This window comes from Leptonotus elevatus, chromosome 20, assembly GCF_054856555.1.
Source record: "Leptonotus elevatus isolate MCC_2025b chromosome 20, RoL_Lele_1.0, whole genome shotgun sequence".
Lineage (NCBI taxonomy): Eukaryota > Metazoa > Chordata > Actinopteri > Syngnathiformes > Syngnathidae > Leptonotus > Leptonotus elevatus.
In genome coordinates this window covers 1225649-1240920 of record NC_141258.1, presented here as the reverse complement: position 1 = coordinate 1240920, position 15272 = coordinate 1225649, and the positions used below count along the sequence as shown (strand labels likewise).

Genomic DNA, 15272 nt, shown 5'->3' with positions numbered 1-15272 from the left:
AATGAAGCAATAAGCGCACACCGCTTGAGATTTGTGGGCGGCGGAGGGAGTGAGAAAAAATTGACTCTCCGGTGTCCTTTTGCTCTTTTTCTGCCCCGCTTAGGTTGATGGAAATGTCAGCAAACTGTTCTGCCAAAACCTCTGCCTGTTAGCCAAGCTTTTCCTGGATCACAAGACCTTGTATTACGACGTGGAGCCGTTCCTTTTCTACATCCTCACAAAGAACGACCACAAAGGCTGTCATCTCGTGGGCTACTTCTCCAAGGTAAGCAATTAGACGCGGACTGGGATCTCCACTGCCATTTGGGAAATGGAACGTTTCCCATCCTAATCAATTATGTGTGTTATATACTGTGTACGGCAGGGCGATATGGCCTTAAAATTATTATTTATTTATTTTTGCTTGAGGTACAGAGAGGGCTTTTTTTTTTTGTACTTTGTTCTTCTTCCCAACACATCATTTTAATCTTGTCAGGTCATGCTGACAGTTTCAACAAATATGACAAAAAAGTGAAACAAAGCTTCTTTTTGCTGTCATTAAGTTTTTCTATTAGCAAAAGAGAAATATCGATTCACATCAGAAATCCTATTTTTGTGAGAGAATCTTGGGATTTATTTTATTTTAAGGCCACACTGTCCAGCCCTAACTATCAAAATAATAGTAACAGCGTTAAACCGAAGCAATTCCGGACAAAAGTATTTGGAGTCCTACCAATGTCCTTGTTTAAGAAAGTGTCACAAAAAGGTGCAAAAAATCCCAAGGAAAAAAAACCTCATACACAGAAATGTAATCCTTTCATGCTAGCTGAAATGAGGTCGGGTGAGGTTCACTGACATTCAGCATTATACACTTCCACAACAAAAAAAAAAGTGACATAAAGGTATATTCATCTTTATATGGAAATCTTTTGGCTGTGTGCAACTGAAGCGGCGGTGCCGCAGACAAGGACAATGGCAGGTGCGGTGAATTGCGCCGGCTTTCTGACACACTTTGATCCCTTTCTGCTTCCCCCGCAGGAAAAGCTTTGCCAGCAAAAGTACAACGTCTCCTGCATAATGATCATGCCTCAGTACCAACGGCAAGGATTCGGACGCTTCCTGATTGATTTCAGTAAGTTCCTCAACGCTCCATTTGGCAGCCATTTTGTTTAGTTTTTTACCAAACGCCTTTTCAGCTGCTTAAGTGGTGAGAATGTGTAGCTGGTGGCAAGGCGCCGCCATCTGCTTTGAAGTGGCCTAATCGAGAGCGTTCATGAACAGCGCTTAAGGATTAAGAGAAGCGACACGACATTCAGTTGACAAAACATTTCAACGGCCACGCAATATTATGGGAAATTCGCTTTTTAAAACTGTAACGTTTCCAACCATTCTTGATCTGTGTTTATGACTTTGTATTTAGACAATTGGGAAAATGGCTTCTTTTTGTATGTGCAAATGCCTACTTTTAGGTTTTTGTTCAGTCAAAAGAGTCGCTGCCAGAATACTGGCAAATTCAAATTTCTCTGTCCCCCTTCCTTTTGTGTTGTATTCAAGAATTGATTCGCAGAGGATAAGGCGGACGGATAATGGCGCATTTGATTTCCTGTTCACTTTGGGGAGCCATTGAGACACACTGTGATATTGAGAGCGCGGCGGTAACAAAAACGGGAGGATTAAGGGGAGATTGAACGCAGCTGAATTCTCAGCTGCGCCAGGGCTTTATTGGAAGGAGCTCCAACTTGTTTAGATGAACAGATTTTCTGCTTGATAGGATCATACCGGAGGGACGTTTTTAAGATCCAAGGGTTATGTGGCAAGTCGTTTGTTTATAAAGGAGACATATTATGGAAAATGAACTTTGTATTGTTTGTGTCCAAATTGTTGGTTCCCGAAAGAGCCTGCCCACCCATCTCGTGTGGAACAACCAAATGGATCTTTAGTTTTTCTGCCCATTTCTCAAAATCCTGTCTGCCACTTTCACTGTTACGAAATAATGTGGGCAGTTATCTTACAGTGGTGACCTGACATAGGAAAATTTCCAAAATACAAACTGTTGCTTAGCGGATGTTGTTATTGCTTTGACTTGCGAGCAGAAAGACGAGCGACAAGCACAGTGAAGTCACGTCGCTTCACAACAAGCAGCAGCAGTTTGGCAGTTGGTCAACAATTCTTTGCTGTTCATTACCCCACTCACAGTTGAAGTTGAACTTCCCGACGTCGGAATTATACTGCCCCCAGGTGGCCATTACACACACACCTGAAGGAGCAGCACAACAACCACTGAATTAAAGCCAAAAGTGTGTCAAAAATTGTTTAATTCCTCATTTTCTATGAAAATATGTCGTTGACACGTGTTTTTATAAAGCACGATATTATGTAGATCATTTGAGTAACAAGTACTTTGAGTTACAACTGTGGTCACAGAATAAAATGAACTCCTATCTCAAGGCACCACTGCATGTCTATAATCCTTGGGGTATCTTGACAAAAGCATGCCACATGTGATTAATATATTATAAATGGTTGGAAAAGTGCTTAAAGTGTGACGAATCCTCCTGTGAATCTCAGCGATGAGTATTTCCATCATGACTCGAACATAACGCGCTCAATGTTTGTCGATTAGATTTGCTTGTTTGCTTCTCGGCGGTGGGCGCGCATTAAAAAGCGTAAATTAATTCCGTGCAGTTCATAACGGATGACCCTTGACGCGGGAAGGAGCTGCTATGAAACTAATTACGCGCACTTCCATATTTGTTGTTCTTGGCTGGCTTGTTATCATCGCTCATACAGTCTCTTTGAAAGACAGCCCCCCCCCCCCCCCCCTTACCCCTGTGCTTCGTCGCATCTATATTTCTCTCCTGCCGGCATCCATCGTAGCTCTTGGACGAGAAGAGAACTGATTGCTTCTCTTTGACTATTTGAAGGTGAAATCCCAAGCCGGGCGCGATGTCACTTTCCTCGCGCCGACGGAAATGCAATCTGAAAATCTGTATTAAACTGCTTCTCCCTTGACTAAAGCATTTTTTTCCCCCCCTCTTCAGGTTACCTTCTCACCAGGCAAGAAGGACAAGCCGGCTCCCCTGAGAAGCCTCTGTCAGATCTGGGTCGCTTATCCTACCTGGCGTATTGGAAAAGTGTCATCCTGGAGTACCTTTATAGGCAGCCAAATAAACACATCAGTGTTAAAGGCATAAGCAGGGCCACGGGGATGTGTCCGCACGACATCGCCGCCACTCTGCAGCACCTCGGCATGATTGACAGGCAGGATGGACGGTCAGTTTGCACGCCGCCACCGCTGGGCTCGCTTTCTCTCTTTCTCTCTCTCTGTCTCTCTCTCGCGCAGCCTTCTGTGTGTGTGTCAACTGACTTATCCAGGCCAGCGGGTATTTTTAACGGCGGATCCATTTTGTGTGGTGGAATATTGACAAAAGTAAGTCAGGTTAAGCACCCCCTAGGACTGTAGCAGTACTTTAACCCGCTCCTGCGGAAATTCACATATATTTGGACATTGGGGGGCGTTTATGTTCCAGAACTTCCCGCGATAGATGAAAATATTATCAATATTCCATAATAGTATTCCGGAAACGTTAATAATAACGATAATGAAAACAAACACTTCATGTGAGGTTGCAACTATTGTTTATGCATGGAGGGGCACGATCCTCACGTTCTACACTGCAGTATCTGTGACATTGAATATGTGTGGCTTTAAAAAACGTTCTTTCTTTTTTTTTTTAAGTTGGCTGGCTCAGAATAGCGTCTGGCTGTTTACCAGCTGACCATTTTAGCCGCTTTGCGTGATGTGCTCCTCTGGGCATAAGTTGTGTGTATGAATGTACTAATGTGTTTATTTTGTTCCGTAAATTTGCTTTAGCTAGCATTGTTAGCCTTTGTTAAACTAGTGAACAATATTTGCTTTACCGTAGACACGCAGTTGTGTGAGACAGTTCTCGTTTGCAGTAGACACTTTCTTCCTTTTAAAGTGTGAAAGGATCCCCAAACGTTGGACTTTCTCTGTCTTTTAACCACTATTTCCTCTTGGTTCACACTTTTTGCCATGTGAGTCTGCAGTAACTTGTGTCCAAAAAAAATGTATGTGTCAAAACGATCACTGCAAAATCCAGCAATATTGCAACAACAAAAAAAGTGCAATATAAAATTTTCAAGATTTTAAAATCCACATAAAGTCAAAACCGAGTGAACTGCGAACAACTATATAGCAAAATGTTTTGAAAGTATGTTGTAGTGAATGACCTTTGACACAACGAGCTTTATTGCCTGCGATTCAGAATGGTGCTGATCCGAAGAGAACGACTGATCCATCGGCACGTGGACAGACTGCGGACCGACCCGCGTCGACACGACGTGAACCCCGAAGCCCTGCGCTGGACGCGCTCCGCGTCGCTCAACGCCGTCCCGTCCCGGGAGGAGCGGGAGGCGGAGATGGATGTAGGTTCCCACTCAGACGGCGTGTGTTTACGCTCGCCCTGCCTCTGAATATTTGCATGATTAGCTTGCCGAGTTCAAACGGAGGCCAGAAGCAGGCGGGCGCGCACTCGCTGTCAGCATTGCTGTAAATCACTTCAACGCCTTTCACAGCACTTAATATGCACACTTTGAATGATTGGCCCACATCAGATCTGGATGTTGCACCTGTACATATAGGATACAGTAAACCTGGGTTAACGTCAGGCAACTATGAATGGCTTCATTTAAATGATCACTTATCTCTATAAGAGATGCTGCTGCGATGAAGAACTCCCTGTTTTTGTTAGAAATTCAAACAAAAATAAGTGACATTTTAACTTTTAGTGAAATTAGTTTGTCTTTGCTCTCTGCAGTTTTATTTTAAATTTTAAAATAGGGTTTCCTATTCTCTAAATATCTCAAATGAACAGATATACATTCAAAATGTTTCAAATTTGAAATTTTATTTTAACAAAGTTCAAGGCATCAAAGTTAAGAGTTGGCGTTGGCATTTTTTTTCCTTATTTTGACGCCACTTTACAGTGCGTCCCCGATATTCGCTGAGGATAGCGACCAGGCCAGCCCAGGAATAGCGAACATCTGCGTATAATTGACACCCACTGAAATGCATTGAAAATAAATGAATAAATAACCCCCAAAGATTTTTTTTTTTTACAAACGCTGATCAACATTCCATACATGCTTTCCACGGAAAATGAGGGGAAGTTATGTGAATCCGTGGATGCCAAACCACAAGTATGCGGAGGTCTTACTGTACAGCAATTAATAGTTTATCATCTCCTTGACTACTTAAAATCGACAGTTACCGGCCCTGAAAAAAAAAATGACTAATCACCGTTCCCTCCTCTAAAAATTACCCGTGTCATTAGTTAAAACCCTGAGTATACACTCAAATATGATCCAAAAACACACATTTCGTTTTTGCATTTTTTTCCAGTCCGAGCGTCTGAAGCAGCAGGCCAGTTGCTGGGAGAAAGAGGAGCGAGGGAGCCACGCGGCAACTCACAGCCACAGACAGACGCTCACCAAGATGCACTGCAAAGTGCCCTACAGGACGTACGAGCGGCGCCACGCTCAGTTGTGGAGCAGACGTGTGCAGTCGGCGCCGACCGTCAGCGAGGACGAGGAAGAAGCGGACAATGACGTGGACTCGGATGACTCGCCGTCCGTCCTCACAAAGGCGCACGCCATGCTGGCGGCCAAGCGAAAGGTGACTTGGCTGTTTGTTGATGTTCTGACTCGCGCTCCCCCGAAATGTCATGCTCTCCCATGTGGGAGTTTCACGTTGATCGTCTGGCGCGGGATCGAATATGTCCACCACCAAAGCAAAATTTGCCATCACAAATAATGTGATGAATCCATCGGTTGCCGCCTCTTTAGCCTGCACTTTGTGGTGCTAGCATCACAAAAAACTCAACTTTTGATATTCTGTATTTGTGCAGGAAATGTAGTTTGAACTGCCGTCAGATTCACATTTGTCGATATGCCGCTGCCCCCTTGTGCATGAGTCGATATTACAGCCAGAAAACAATATGGAAACATTTTCTCCAGTGTGGTCGTTCCATTTATTGATTTCACGTTCGTCTTGCGAGGCACACAAGAGGGCAGCAGTTGCTGCAGGAAAATGTCAAATGCCTAACTAGGGTTTTTTCCTACCATCTCATTAGTGGCCTCTCTGTACCGATGCGGCATTAGAGACATTATTGTGCTTTAAAAAATACATTACTACACAATTCTAAGCAATTTAGGCCTTTGCAAAGTCCTGGGCGAAATATACCCCAAGGAACAAGAATTCTTGGCCACTCTTTGTATACTAGCCATTAAAAAGTCAATTTCCCCGTAATGTGTCCACCCAACTTTTCACATTTCTCTTTCCAATCAGCCACGTTGTCCTCGAGTTTTCATTTGTGTTGGTGTTATTGTGTTCCAGAGGAGAATGGCGCAGAAGAAGAGGGGCCGCAAGAGAAAGACAATCAACAGCAGCGTCACAACGGAGACCATCTCTGAGACCACCGAGGTCCTCAACGAGCCCTTCGACAACTCTGAGGATGAGAGTCCCATGCCTCGGTTGGCGCGCACCTGCAGCGTGAGCGGCATGGAGGAAGAAGAAGAAGAGGAAGAGGAGGAAATCAAGCGCCAGATCGCGCCCGTGAAACGGCGGAGAGGTCGACCGAGGCTCAAGGAGAAAGTGCAAATGGATGATCTTCAACACTGGAATGAAGGTACCAGCAGGAATTTGCAAAATGAATTTAGGAACACGGTGGCCTAGTGGCTAGCACATATGCCTCACAGATCTGAGGTTGGGGTTCGAATTAATGGAATAAATTTAGTTTTTCTTTTGTTTTGACTTTAGTTTTTTTAAATTCAGTTCATTATTAGTTTTTAGAGCCAGTTTGTTTTTGTTTTTCGAAAATGCTTCGTTTTAGTTCAGTTTTTATTCATTTTAATATGAGCTTCAGATTTGTTTAATATATTAAATATTTGTCAAGTGCAAATTATAACAAACAAAAATTTTTAAAGAATAAGGTCACTAAGTATTGTGTAATGAAGCAAACTATGATTCTCAAACGATGCACAGCAATACTGAAATTAATGAACCCGACACCGGATAAGCGGTACATAATGGATAATGGATGGTTTAACCCCTGAAAGATAATGTGTTATATTAATTGACAGACAAAAACTTTTTGAGGTTAATTTTCATTGTTTTAAAAAGCATTTTCTTTGTTATTATATTTACTTAATGAAAATGTTATTTTAATTAAAATTGTCCTGGAATTAATTCAACTTGTTTGTGAAGCTACCAATGGATATGAAAGTTATGAAAAACACTACAAAACAGGTGTCTGCATTAGATTGCACCTTATTGCTGCATTCTTTTTTTTATGTGCAGATGCTGACATCCCCTCCAAGAGACCCGTCAGACCTCGTCCAGTTAAGCGAAAGAAAGGTTGGCCCAAAGGAGTCAAACGAGGGCCCCCAAAGTGGCGCCTGAAGAACGAGCGCAAAATGGGCTTCAAGCTCAACCTTTACACGCCGCCCGAAACGCCCATGGAGGCGGAGCAGCACCGCATCCAGGCCGAGGAGGCGCAGGGAGAACCGGAACGCGAGCTCCACGCCGGCAGGCCGGCCAGACGCTCGGCACGACCAACATTCCGATCCGAGCCCCCGAGCCCGGCTGGCCGTCGCTCGTCCAAGTCGAGGTCCCCCGTTGGGTCGCGCGCCGCCTCACCCGTCGCCATGTCGCCCGCCAACCAAAACCACGACGATTCTCCGGAGCATCGAGATGATGAGCAGCAAGAAAGTGAGCGCGAGCTGGACTGCCCGACCAAGGATGTGGATAGTAGCGCGGAAGTCGCGGCGTCGCCCGATAATCACAACGAGGACGAGGACGAGGACGAGGAGGAGCCGATGACGAGAACCGAGGATGCAGATGAAGACGAAAGCAATGAGAAGACAACAGCGCCTGAGAGTTTCCATCTCGAGGCGTCGCAAGCTTCAAAAGAAGCACATGAACGTTTTTTAGCCCCCGAAGAAGAAGACGCCGATATTGCGTCAAATCAGCAACTCTGTAAAGAATACGACGCCACCGCCGCCGCCCCCGAATGCGTCCAGAAGGCACGTGCGGAAACGAAAGAAGCGTCGCCGCGCCCTCCGGCCGAAGGGCTTCCTTCTGGAGCAGCTGTCGACTCCGAGGAGTCCGAAGAGGAAAGTGCGCCCGCTCCTCGGCAAGGTCACGCGCCGCCCCTCAGTCCCGCGCTCAGGGACGGCCCCCCGATCTGCACAGAGATCGACTCGGAGACGGTGCGGGCCGTTCGGTCCCTGACGCGGGAGAGCGAAGGTGACTCGGTGTTCCAGGACTGCGCGGAGAGCCAGGACGCCTGCAGGAACGTGCACACGTACGCCCCCGTGGAAGACTGCCCGCCGTCGGACCACAGCAGCCCGCTTTCCTCGGCGCAGTCGCATCCCAGCCAGTCGGTGCGCTCCGTCAGCAGCCCCGCCGTGTCCATCCTGGAGGCGGGCTACGCGCAGATCAGCCCCGAGCACAGCGCTATCTCGGTGCCGTCCATCCACAACATGGAGACCAGCCCCATGATGGACGTGCCGTCGGTGTCGGACCACTCGCAGCAGGTGGTGGACAGCGGCTTCAGCGACCTGGGCAGCATCGAGAGCACCACCGAGAACTACGAGAACCCCAGCAGCTACGACTCCACCATGGGGGGCAGCGTCTGCGGGGCCGGCCCCCCCCAGGGCGGCTGCCCCTACGGCGGCATGGCCCAGAGCAGCTGCGCCGTCAGCCAGCAAATGGCCGCCGTCAACCCGGCCGGCTGCGGCATGATTCAGCAGAACAGCCTGAGCTCGCCGCCGCACTGCAACGTCAAGTCGCCGCAGGGCTGCGTGGTGGCGGCCGAACGGCCCCCCAGCGCCAGCCAGCGCGGCACGCACGGCAGGCACGGCCCCCACAATCAGCACAATCAACACAACCAGCATAACCACCACCACAATCACCACCTGCAGCACAATCAGCTCAGCCAGCACAATCAGCACGTCGCGCTTAACCTCCACAATCAGCAGGACGCCGCCGCCGCCCAGTGCGCCATCCCCGCCAACTTTGCTGCCGCTATGCAGCTGCCCGACATCCCCGAGTCGGGCAACCCCAACTTCGCCCTCTACGAGAGGATCAACCACCAGGGCGAGTACGCCGGCGGCCACTACCCGCAGTCGTCGGGCCTCAGCCTGGCCAAGCTGCAGCAGTTCACCAACACCTTCATCGAGCACCCGCGCTCGCTGCCCTTCAACCACTCTTCCTCGCACCCCATCACGTCCTACGCCAACACCCCCTCGCTGTCCTCGCAGCACTCCGGCCTGGTGGCCCTGCCGCAGAACCCGCACCGCGTCTCCAACCCGCAGGTGCAGGCCGCCATGACGGCGCCGGCCATGATGCTCCAACGCAACATGGGCGTGCCGCCGGCTCAGCGCATCCAGTCCCAGATGGTGGCCAAGAATCACGCGTCGGCGCGCTCCAAGTCGGCGCCGCTCACGCACCACCACCAGCACCAGCAGCAGATGTACGCGCGGCAGTCCCAGGGCGTGGCCATGCAGGCGCCGGCGCGGACGCTGGCGGGCATGCCGCGCGTCAACATGAGCGTCAACATCATGCCGGCGCCGGCCTACAACTCCATGAACATGCCCTCGCTCAACGCCATGAACGGCTACGGCATGAGCCAGCCCATGATGAACAGCGGTTACCACGGCAACCACGCCGCCTACATGAACCAGTCGCCCCAGTACTCTATGCAGATGGGCATGATGGGAACGCAGCCATACCCGCAGCAGCCCATGCAGGCGCCGCCGCACGGCAACATGGTGTACACTCCGGCCGGTCACCATGGTTACATGAACCCGGCGGGCATGTCCAAGCAATCGCTGAAAGGGCCTTTCATCAGGCGGTAGCCCGCCGCCGATGCGTGTTTTCGCTTTAGATGCACTGATTTGGCCTTTGTTCTTCTTGTTTGTGTCATCGACACTTCTCACAAAAAAGTTTGCCGTGTTGGACTTTCGGGTGAAATTCCGGGATGACCCTTAAATGAATGCGCGTATCCAACTGGTGACACAAATGACTAATTTGCCAAAGAGCCAAACCGGACGGAGGCGCCTTTGCCAGATTCTTGCTTTTGAGCTTTTGCCGAACAATAAGTTAAGTTAAAGTACCACTGATGGTCACACCCACCTATTACTTACCTTTTAGTGATTATTATTTTTGTTAATTAATCAAGGATGGTTAATCTGACATCCGAACAGGCTAACCGTTAGCCTGTTCGGATGTCAGCCGCTAACGGGTCATTATAAATAATGAAATAAAGCTAAAGCGACTCATTAGCAAATAAACAACAATAATTGGTTTAGTACGACGGCATATTAGGATCACGTATAAATATATATATATATTTTTTTTTTTTAAAGGGTGGGGGCAATATTCCGAGAGAAAAAAACTCACAAATTTGTCACTTTATAAAGTGGCAAATTTGAGATCAGGAAGTGTTGTCGCTCTAGCTATGCTGTATGACAAGTAAAGTTTAAATTAAGAAGGAATCCGTCTCAATCGTGCCTTTCCATCTTATAAACGGTGTCCCATTAACCACCAACGAATCCTCACATTAGACTATAGCTAGTATTTGTCGTAAGTTTCTGAGGTTAGTGGCAAATTTGCGAGTTTTTTGTCGGGATATTACCCCCTCTCTGAAAGGGAAAAAAATAATAATAATAATAATAATAAAAAAAATAATATATATATATATATATATATATATATATATATATATATATATATATATATATACTGTGGCCCTAATACAGTGTCGTAGTTAAGAAACAGTAAGAAGATTTGTTTTAATTAATTTTAATGCAAAAATAAAAATGGTATCCGATTAGTCAATAGAATCATCGCTTCAAAAAATGTTCATTAGTGACAATTGATCACCGAACTATCAGAGGCAGTGGCCAGTATGTTAATAACAGAAAGGAGAAGACATCTTTGGAATTATATTGGCGTTGAGAATTTTGCCATTCAATACAATCTCAAAGAAAACAAAGTTGTCCAAATTGTGCTGAAACATTCAACAGCCGGACATGTGCGTCGTTGGCTGAAAACGGAGGTCGGTCCGTGTTTTCCAATAATGACCCTGGCACCTGCTCTGATTCTGGCTTCTCCGACCTTGATTTATTTACAGAAATAACGATACAAAAAAATGATCACTAAAGTATGGCAAATGTTTAAAAGCGGAAGCCGTTTCCAAAAACGGAGTCTGCAGCTGGTTTGGTTCCTGGTGAAGACTGAAGATCTAAAATAGAGCCGTATTTATGTTCATCCTGAAAGTTCACCCAAAAGCACATTTTTTTTGTGAGTCGTGTCATAAAATATATCAAATATATTTTTTCTTGTTTTGTTCTTTAAAGGCAAAAACCAGCAGCAGCACTTGGAAAGAATGCAAATATTTTCATTCATGTGTTTAAAAAAAAAAAAAAGAAGAAAAAAAAAAAGAAGTATTTTTGTTCCTCCAAGATGGGAAGCCTTACGACATGGTGATGTTGAAGAAGAAATGAAATTCTATTTAATTAGCGGCAGGTTCCGAGGCTCTGAGGTCGGTGGGCTTTCCGTCGCCGCGTAGCAGCCTCACGTGGAAGCCATTTTTTTTCATGTGCCTGCTCTCGAGCGGAACCTGTCCAGTGTGTTAACTGTCCAACAGTGCTCACGCGCAAAGCCGTTTAGTTTGTACCATATTTGCGCCTTTGTATATTTAAATTATTGTACGTATTTTTCTTTTCTTTTTTTTGTAAAGTGGCAAACCTTAGCATGCTTGGGTCTCTCCTTTTAGTGACAGTGCATTGAGTAGTACTGTACAAGTGTCGTGCTTAACAAATAGCAAGCCATTTTCAAGCCTTTTATTAGGTGACAAATCAAATTTATATTTTGTTAATGCTAATAAAGTTTAAAAACAAAACAAAAAAACATGTACAACTTTTAGTCCCGTTTTCTGTTGCGCTTTGAGAGGTTTTATTGCTCTATGTATGTACAATTGGGAAATCTTTTTGTAACAGATCTCCTCCAGGCAGCTTTCTGTTTAATAAAGCAGACGGATTTCTGTCCAAATATGCGAGCATATCTCCCTCTTTGTACACTCCAGAATATGATATATGATCTATATCTCTATATATAACAATAAAGAAAACTAAAGTTCCTTGATATTTTTGCAGAATGCCTTTTAAAGCTTTTGTTCTGTTTGTCAAATATTGAGTAGAAATGTTTTTGCGTGTTTTCATCCGCAGATTCAGCTCGCCTTTCTGTTCATGAGATGCTGGTAAGATTTCACACTTTTCTCCTCGCTCGGAACGAGTGGGACATAATTGGAGCATTTTGCTCAGTTCATCTTAAGGGTGTAGTTCCAATTTGGGCCTTTAGGGGGCAGCGCTAGGCTAACTCGACGTTTGATCTTTGACCATAATTGCATTCAGCTTTTTTTTCTAATGGCAGTTTCTTTTCTTTCAGGCGACCAAGACGAACCTGACCAGGATTCAACGAGGCTGAAGATTATGACGAAACCTCAGTTGTGGATAAAAGTGGTCCGAGCGTATCCAGATGTAATGATTGCAAGGTATAAATCCCTCCGATTTTATTGCCTCCCTAAAATCACTCTTCTGCGTGACAACAATGGCGTTAGCCCACTTGAGTTCTCAGTGGCTCAAATGTTGCGCCGTTCACTCGTAGATGTCATCTGGACTCGGTGTGATGGGCGTGGTCTCGCCGCTCGTCAGCGAGCCTGGCGTCCAGCTGCCGGAGCTGCTTGAGGAAGCCCCAGTTGGGCAGGATCCTCCGGCGCGTCTTGACGTGCTCGGCGGCGGCGGCCAACGCCATGCCCTCGCCGATCATCAGGTAGGCCAGGAACAGCGTGGCTGAGCGACTTCTGCCCATCACGCAGTGCACCAGCACTTTGTCTGCGGGTACATTTCCTGTCGGTTACGCACCTCCAACTCGTCAAGGTCAATCTGAAAAGCGAGCGTTGTCGTTTATTGGCTTTTCTTACTGCGATCGTCGGCCAGCGCCGTTTGGATGAAGTGGGCGGCGGTGACAAAGTACTGGCTGAGGTCAAAGGTGGGCGTGTCTGACGCCACCACGCCGTGGTAGACCACGGCCATGTCGTCGTAGTAACCGGCGCCCGTGTCCACGTTGTTCCACGTGCCCTCGGCAGCGTTCAGGATGTGCGTAATCCCCAACTTCTTCAATTTCAACTTGTCTTTTGCCGTCGCCCTGTCACAGTCAAAAGAAATCGAGTCAAATTGTTTGTCTACAACTACATGTGTTTTATACTTTTGGCACATTTCGCAACATCTGGACAATCATATGCCAAAACAGCAAGGTTATTATAGTTAGCAAAAACTAACCAATAAACGAAACTAGAATTGGGAGAGAGAAAAAAGTAAAAATAAATTAATACAAAAAATAACAAACTACATTTTATGTCAAACAAAAAAAACCTATAATTTTAATAATTAACAATTAATATGCATGTGCTTTCCGGGTTCATTTGAAATATTATTTTGGTATTGATGCACAATTCTGTAGCTACAGAAAAAGGAAGGTTAAACAGTCATTTGGGAATTTTATTTGATAAATAAATATTATATTAATAATAAATATTTAGAATCATGTATAATAAAAGTAATTATATATTTTGTTTGTATTAATACTATTTTTAATTATTGCTGTACAATGCAGAAGAGGGAAGGTCAAACAGCCATTTAGGATTTTTATTTTTACTTACAAAATTACAATCTTACTGACCTTTTTTCTTTTTATCTTGTTCTCTACAAATACTCCATATATTTAAAAAAGTCCAATACTAAAACAAAAACTCAAAACAAAGCATTTCAAAAAAATACTAACACACTAAAAAAAGAGTTAAAACAAGTCAAAATGAAATAAAAATTATTATAATTCAAACAGTAGCCAAACAGTAAATCATCAAAATCAATCAAAAAGTTTGATAAATATTAGTATGCTTTGGCTGTGATTGGAATCTTTGTTATGTATTTATTACATAACCAAGATTGGGGGGAGTTTAAAATAATTTAAATAATAAAAAATTGTGACCGTTATCGCCGTTTGTGCACACGTTGTAAAATTGAGGGTGACGTAATGTTGCGTGTGCATCGTTGGGAGTGCGTTTTGATATTTTCCTACTCACTCGTCGCCGATGTAGACGCGAGGCCACACCTGGTTGTACGCCGCGTACGCCGCGCAGCCCCGGTTGAGGATCTTGTCCAGCTCGTAGCAGCTGGGCGTGACGTCGTCGTCATCGTGGTGGCGTCTTTCGCACATGCTTTGGCTTGCTTACTTAAATTAGGCCAACGCTTTTAAGAGTTGACGTTTTCGCGCCGCCGCGAGTCACGGCGAAGGAGACGATTGTATAACGGCCGTCCCATGCCCGGGATATTTTTAGGGACCGTGATGATGTGGCTGACGCGCTGGAACACTTCCACCCTCGCCTCAGAGTACACACGCACACACAAGGCACTCGTCTCCACTGCTACACTCTCACTGTTGAATTGTGAAAATATCACTCCAGCCTGGATCATAAAAAAAATAAAAATAAAAAACGGATTAATGCCCAAACAAAACAAAACTTTGTCACCAGTCAGTCAGACGTCATTTTTGTGAATTAATTTTTTTATTTTTGGCTAAAGCTAAAAAAAAAATAAAAAAAATGCTGTGAATGGACTGTTGAGCGTAGTGTTTTTTTTTTTTGGTGCATCTCAAAAGTGAAAGTTTAGTCTGTAACATAACAAAATTAAGAAAAAAAATCAAGCTCTGTGGATCTGCAATGTAGTCACAGCTCTTCGCTTTTAAATTATTATTATTTTTTTTTTTTCTTCCAAAAAATAAATAGAAAAACATTTCACATTGCAGCCATACATATTACACATATACAAAAAAAAACAGCCACAGTTTATGGAAAAGGCTGTAAATACTAATGAAACTGTCATGTATTTTTTGTTTTCTTTATTTTTGATACATTTGCACACAAAAAACAAAGAATGGGCTTTTGTGTTAAATTTGAGTAAAAAAAAAAATCTGTTTAAGAATAAGGCGGTAATGTAAGCATTTCGAAAGCATTTGCATGGCTTCACTTTTTACAGTCGTGTGTCGTGATACGCGTCGTCACCCAAAATGTGTCACTCGACTTTGCGACGCTTCATCACTCGTTTCGACAGCGCGATCATTAAACCTGTGCTATCCGACCCGTTTC

At 45.1% G+C, this 15272-nt stretch overlaps 2 protein-coding genes across 6 annotated transcripts in view; one reads left to right on the top strand and one right to left on the bottom strand.

Moving 5' to 3' along the window:
* kat6b (K(lysine) acetyltransferase 6B) overlaps window positions 1-15272 on the top strand; it is a 44300-nt gene that overhangs the window by 19735 nt on the left and 9293 nt on the right. For 4 of the 5 annotated variants that reach the window (XM_086065281.1, XM_086065278.1, XM_086065282.1 and 1 more), the window contains exons 11-18: window positions 104-265; window positions 1018-1111; window positions 3021-3252; window positions 4269-4428; window positions 5405-5677; window positions 6398-6689; window positions 7361-12620; window positions 12734-12898. In XM_086065281.1, the coding sequence (XP_085921407.1) occupies window positions 104-265; window positions 1018-1111; window positions 3021-3252; window positions 4269-4428; window positions 5405-5677; window positions 6398-6689; window positions 7361-9921 (3774 nt within the window). In that variant the 3' untranslated portion in view covers window positions 9922-12620; window positions 12734-12898. The remainder of the gene's footprint in view (window positions 1-103; window positions 266-1017; window positions 1112-3020; window positions 3253-4268; window positions 4429-5404; window positions 5678-6397; window positions 6690-7360; window positions 12621-12733; window positions 12899-15272) is intronic. The other variant, XM_086065279.1, reaches the window with a different exon arrangement.
* On the bottom strand, window positions 11933-14568 carry LOC147156304 (dual specificity phosphatase 29-like). The gene is made up of 3 exons (XM_086065291.1): window positions 14211-14568; window positions 13050-13273; window positions 11933-12960 (listed from the first exon to the last, which is right to left on the bottom strand). The coding sequence occupies exons 1-3, from the start codon at window positions 14342-14344 to the stop codon at window positions 12737-12739; spliced, it is 582 nt and encodes a 193-aa protein (XP_085921417.1). The 5' UTR covers window positions 14345-14568; the 3' UTR covers window positions 11933-12736.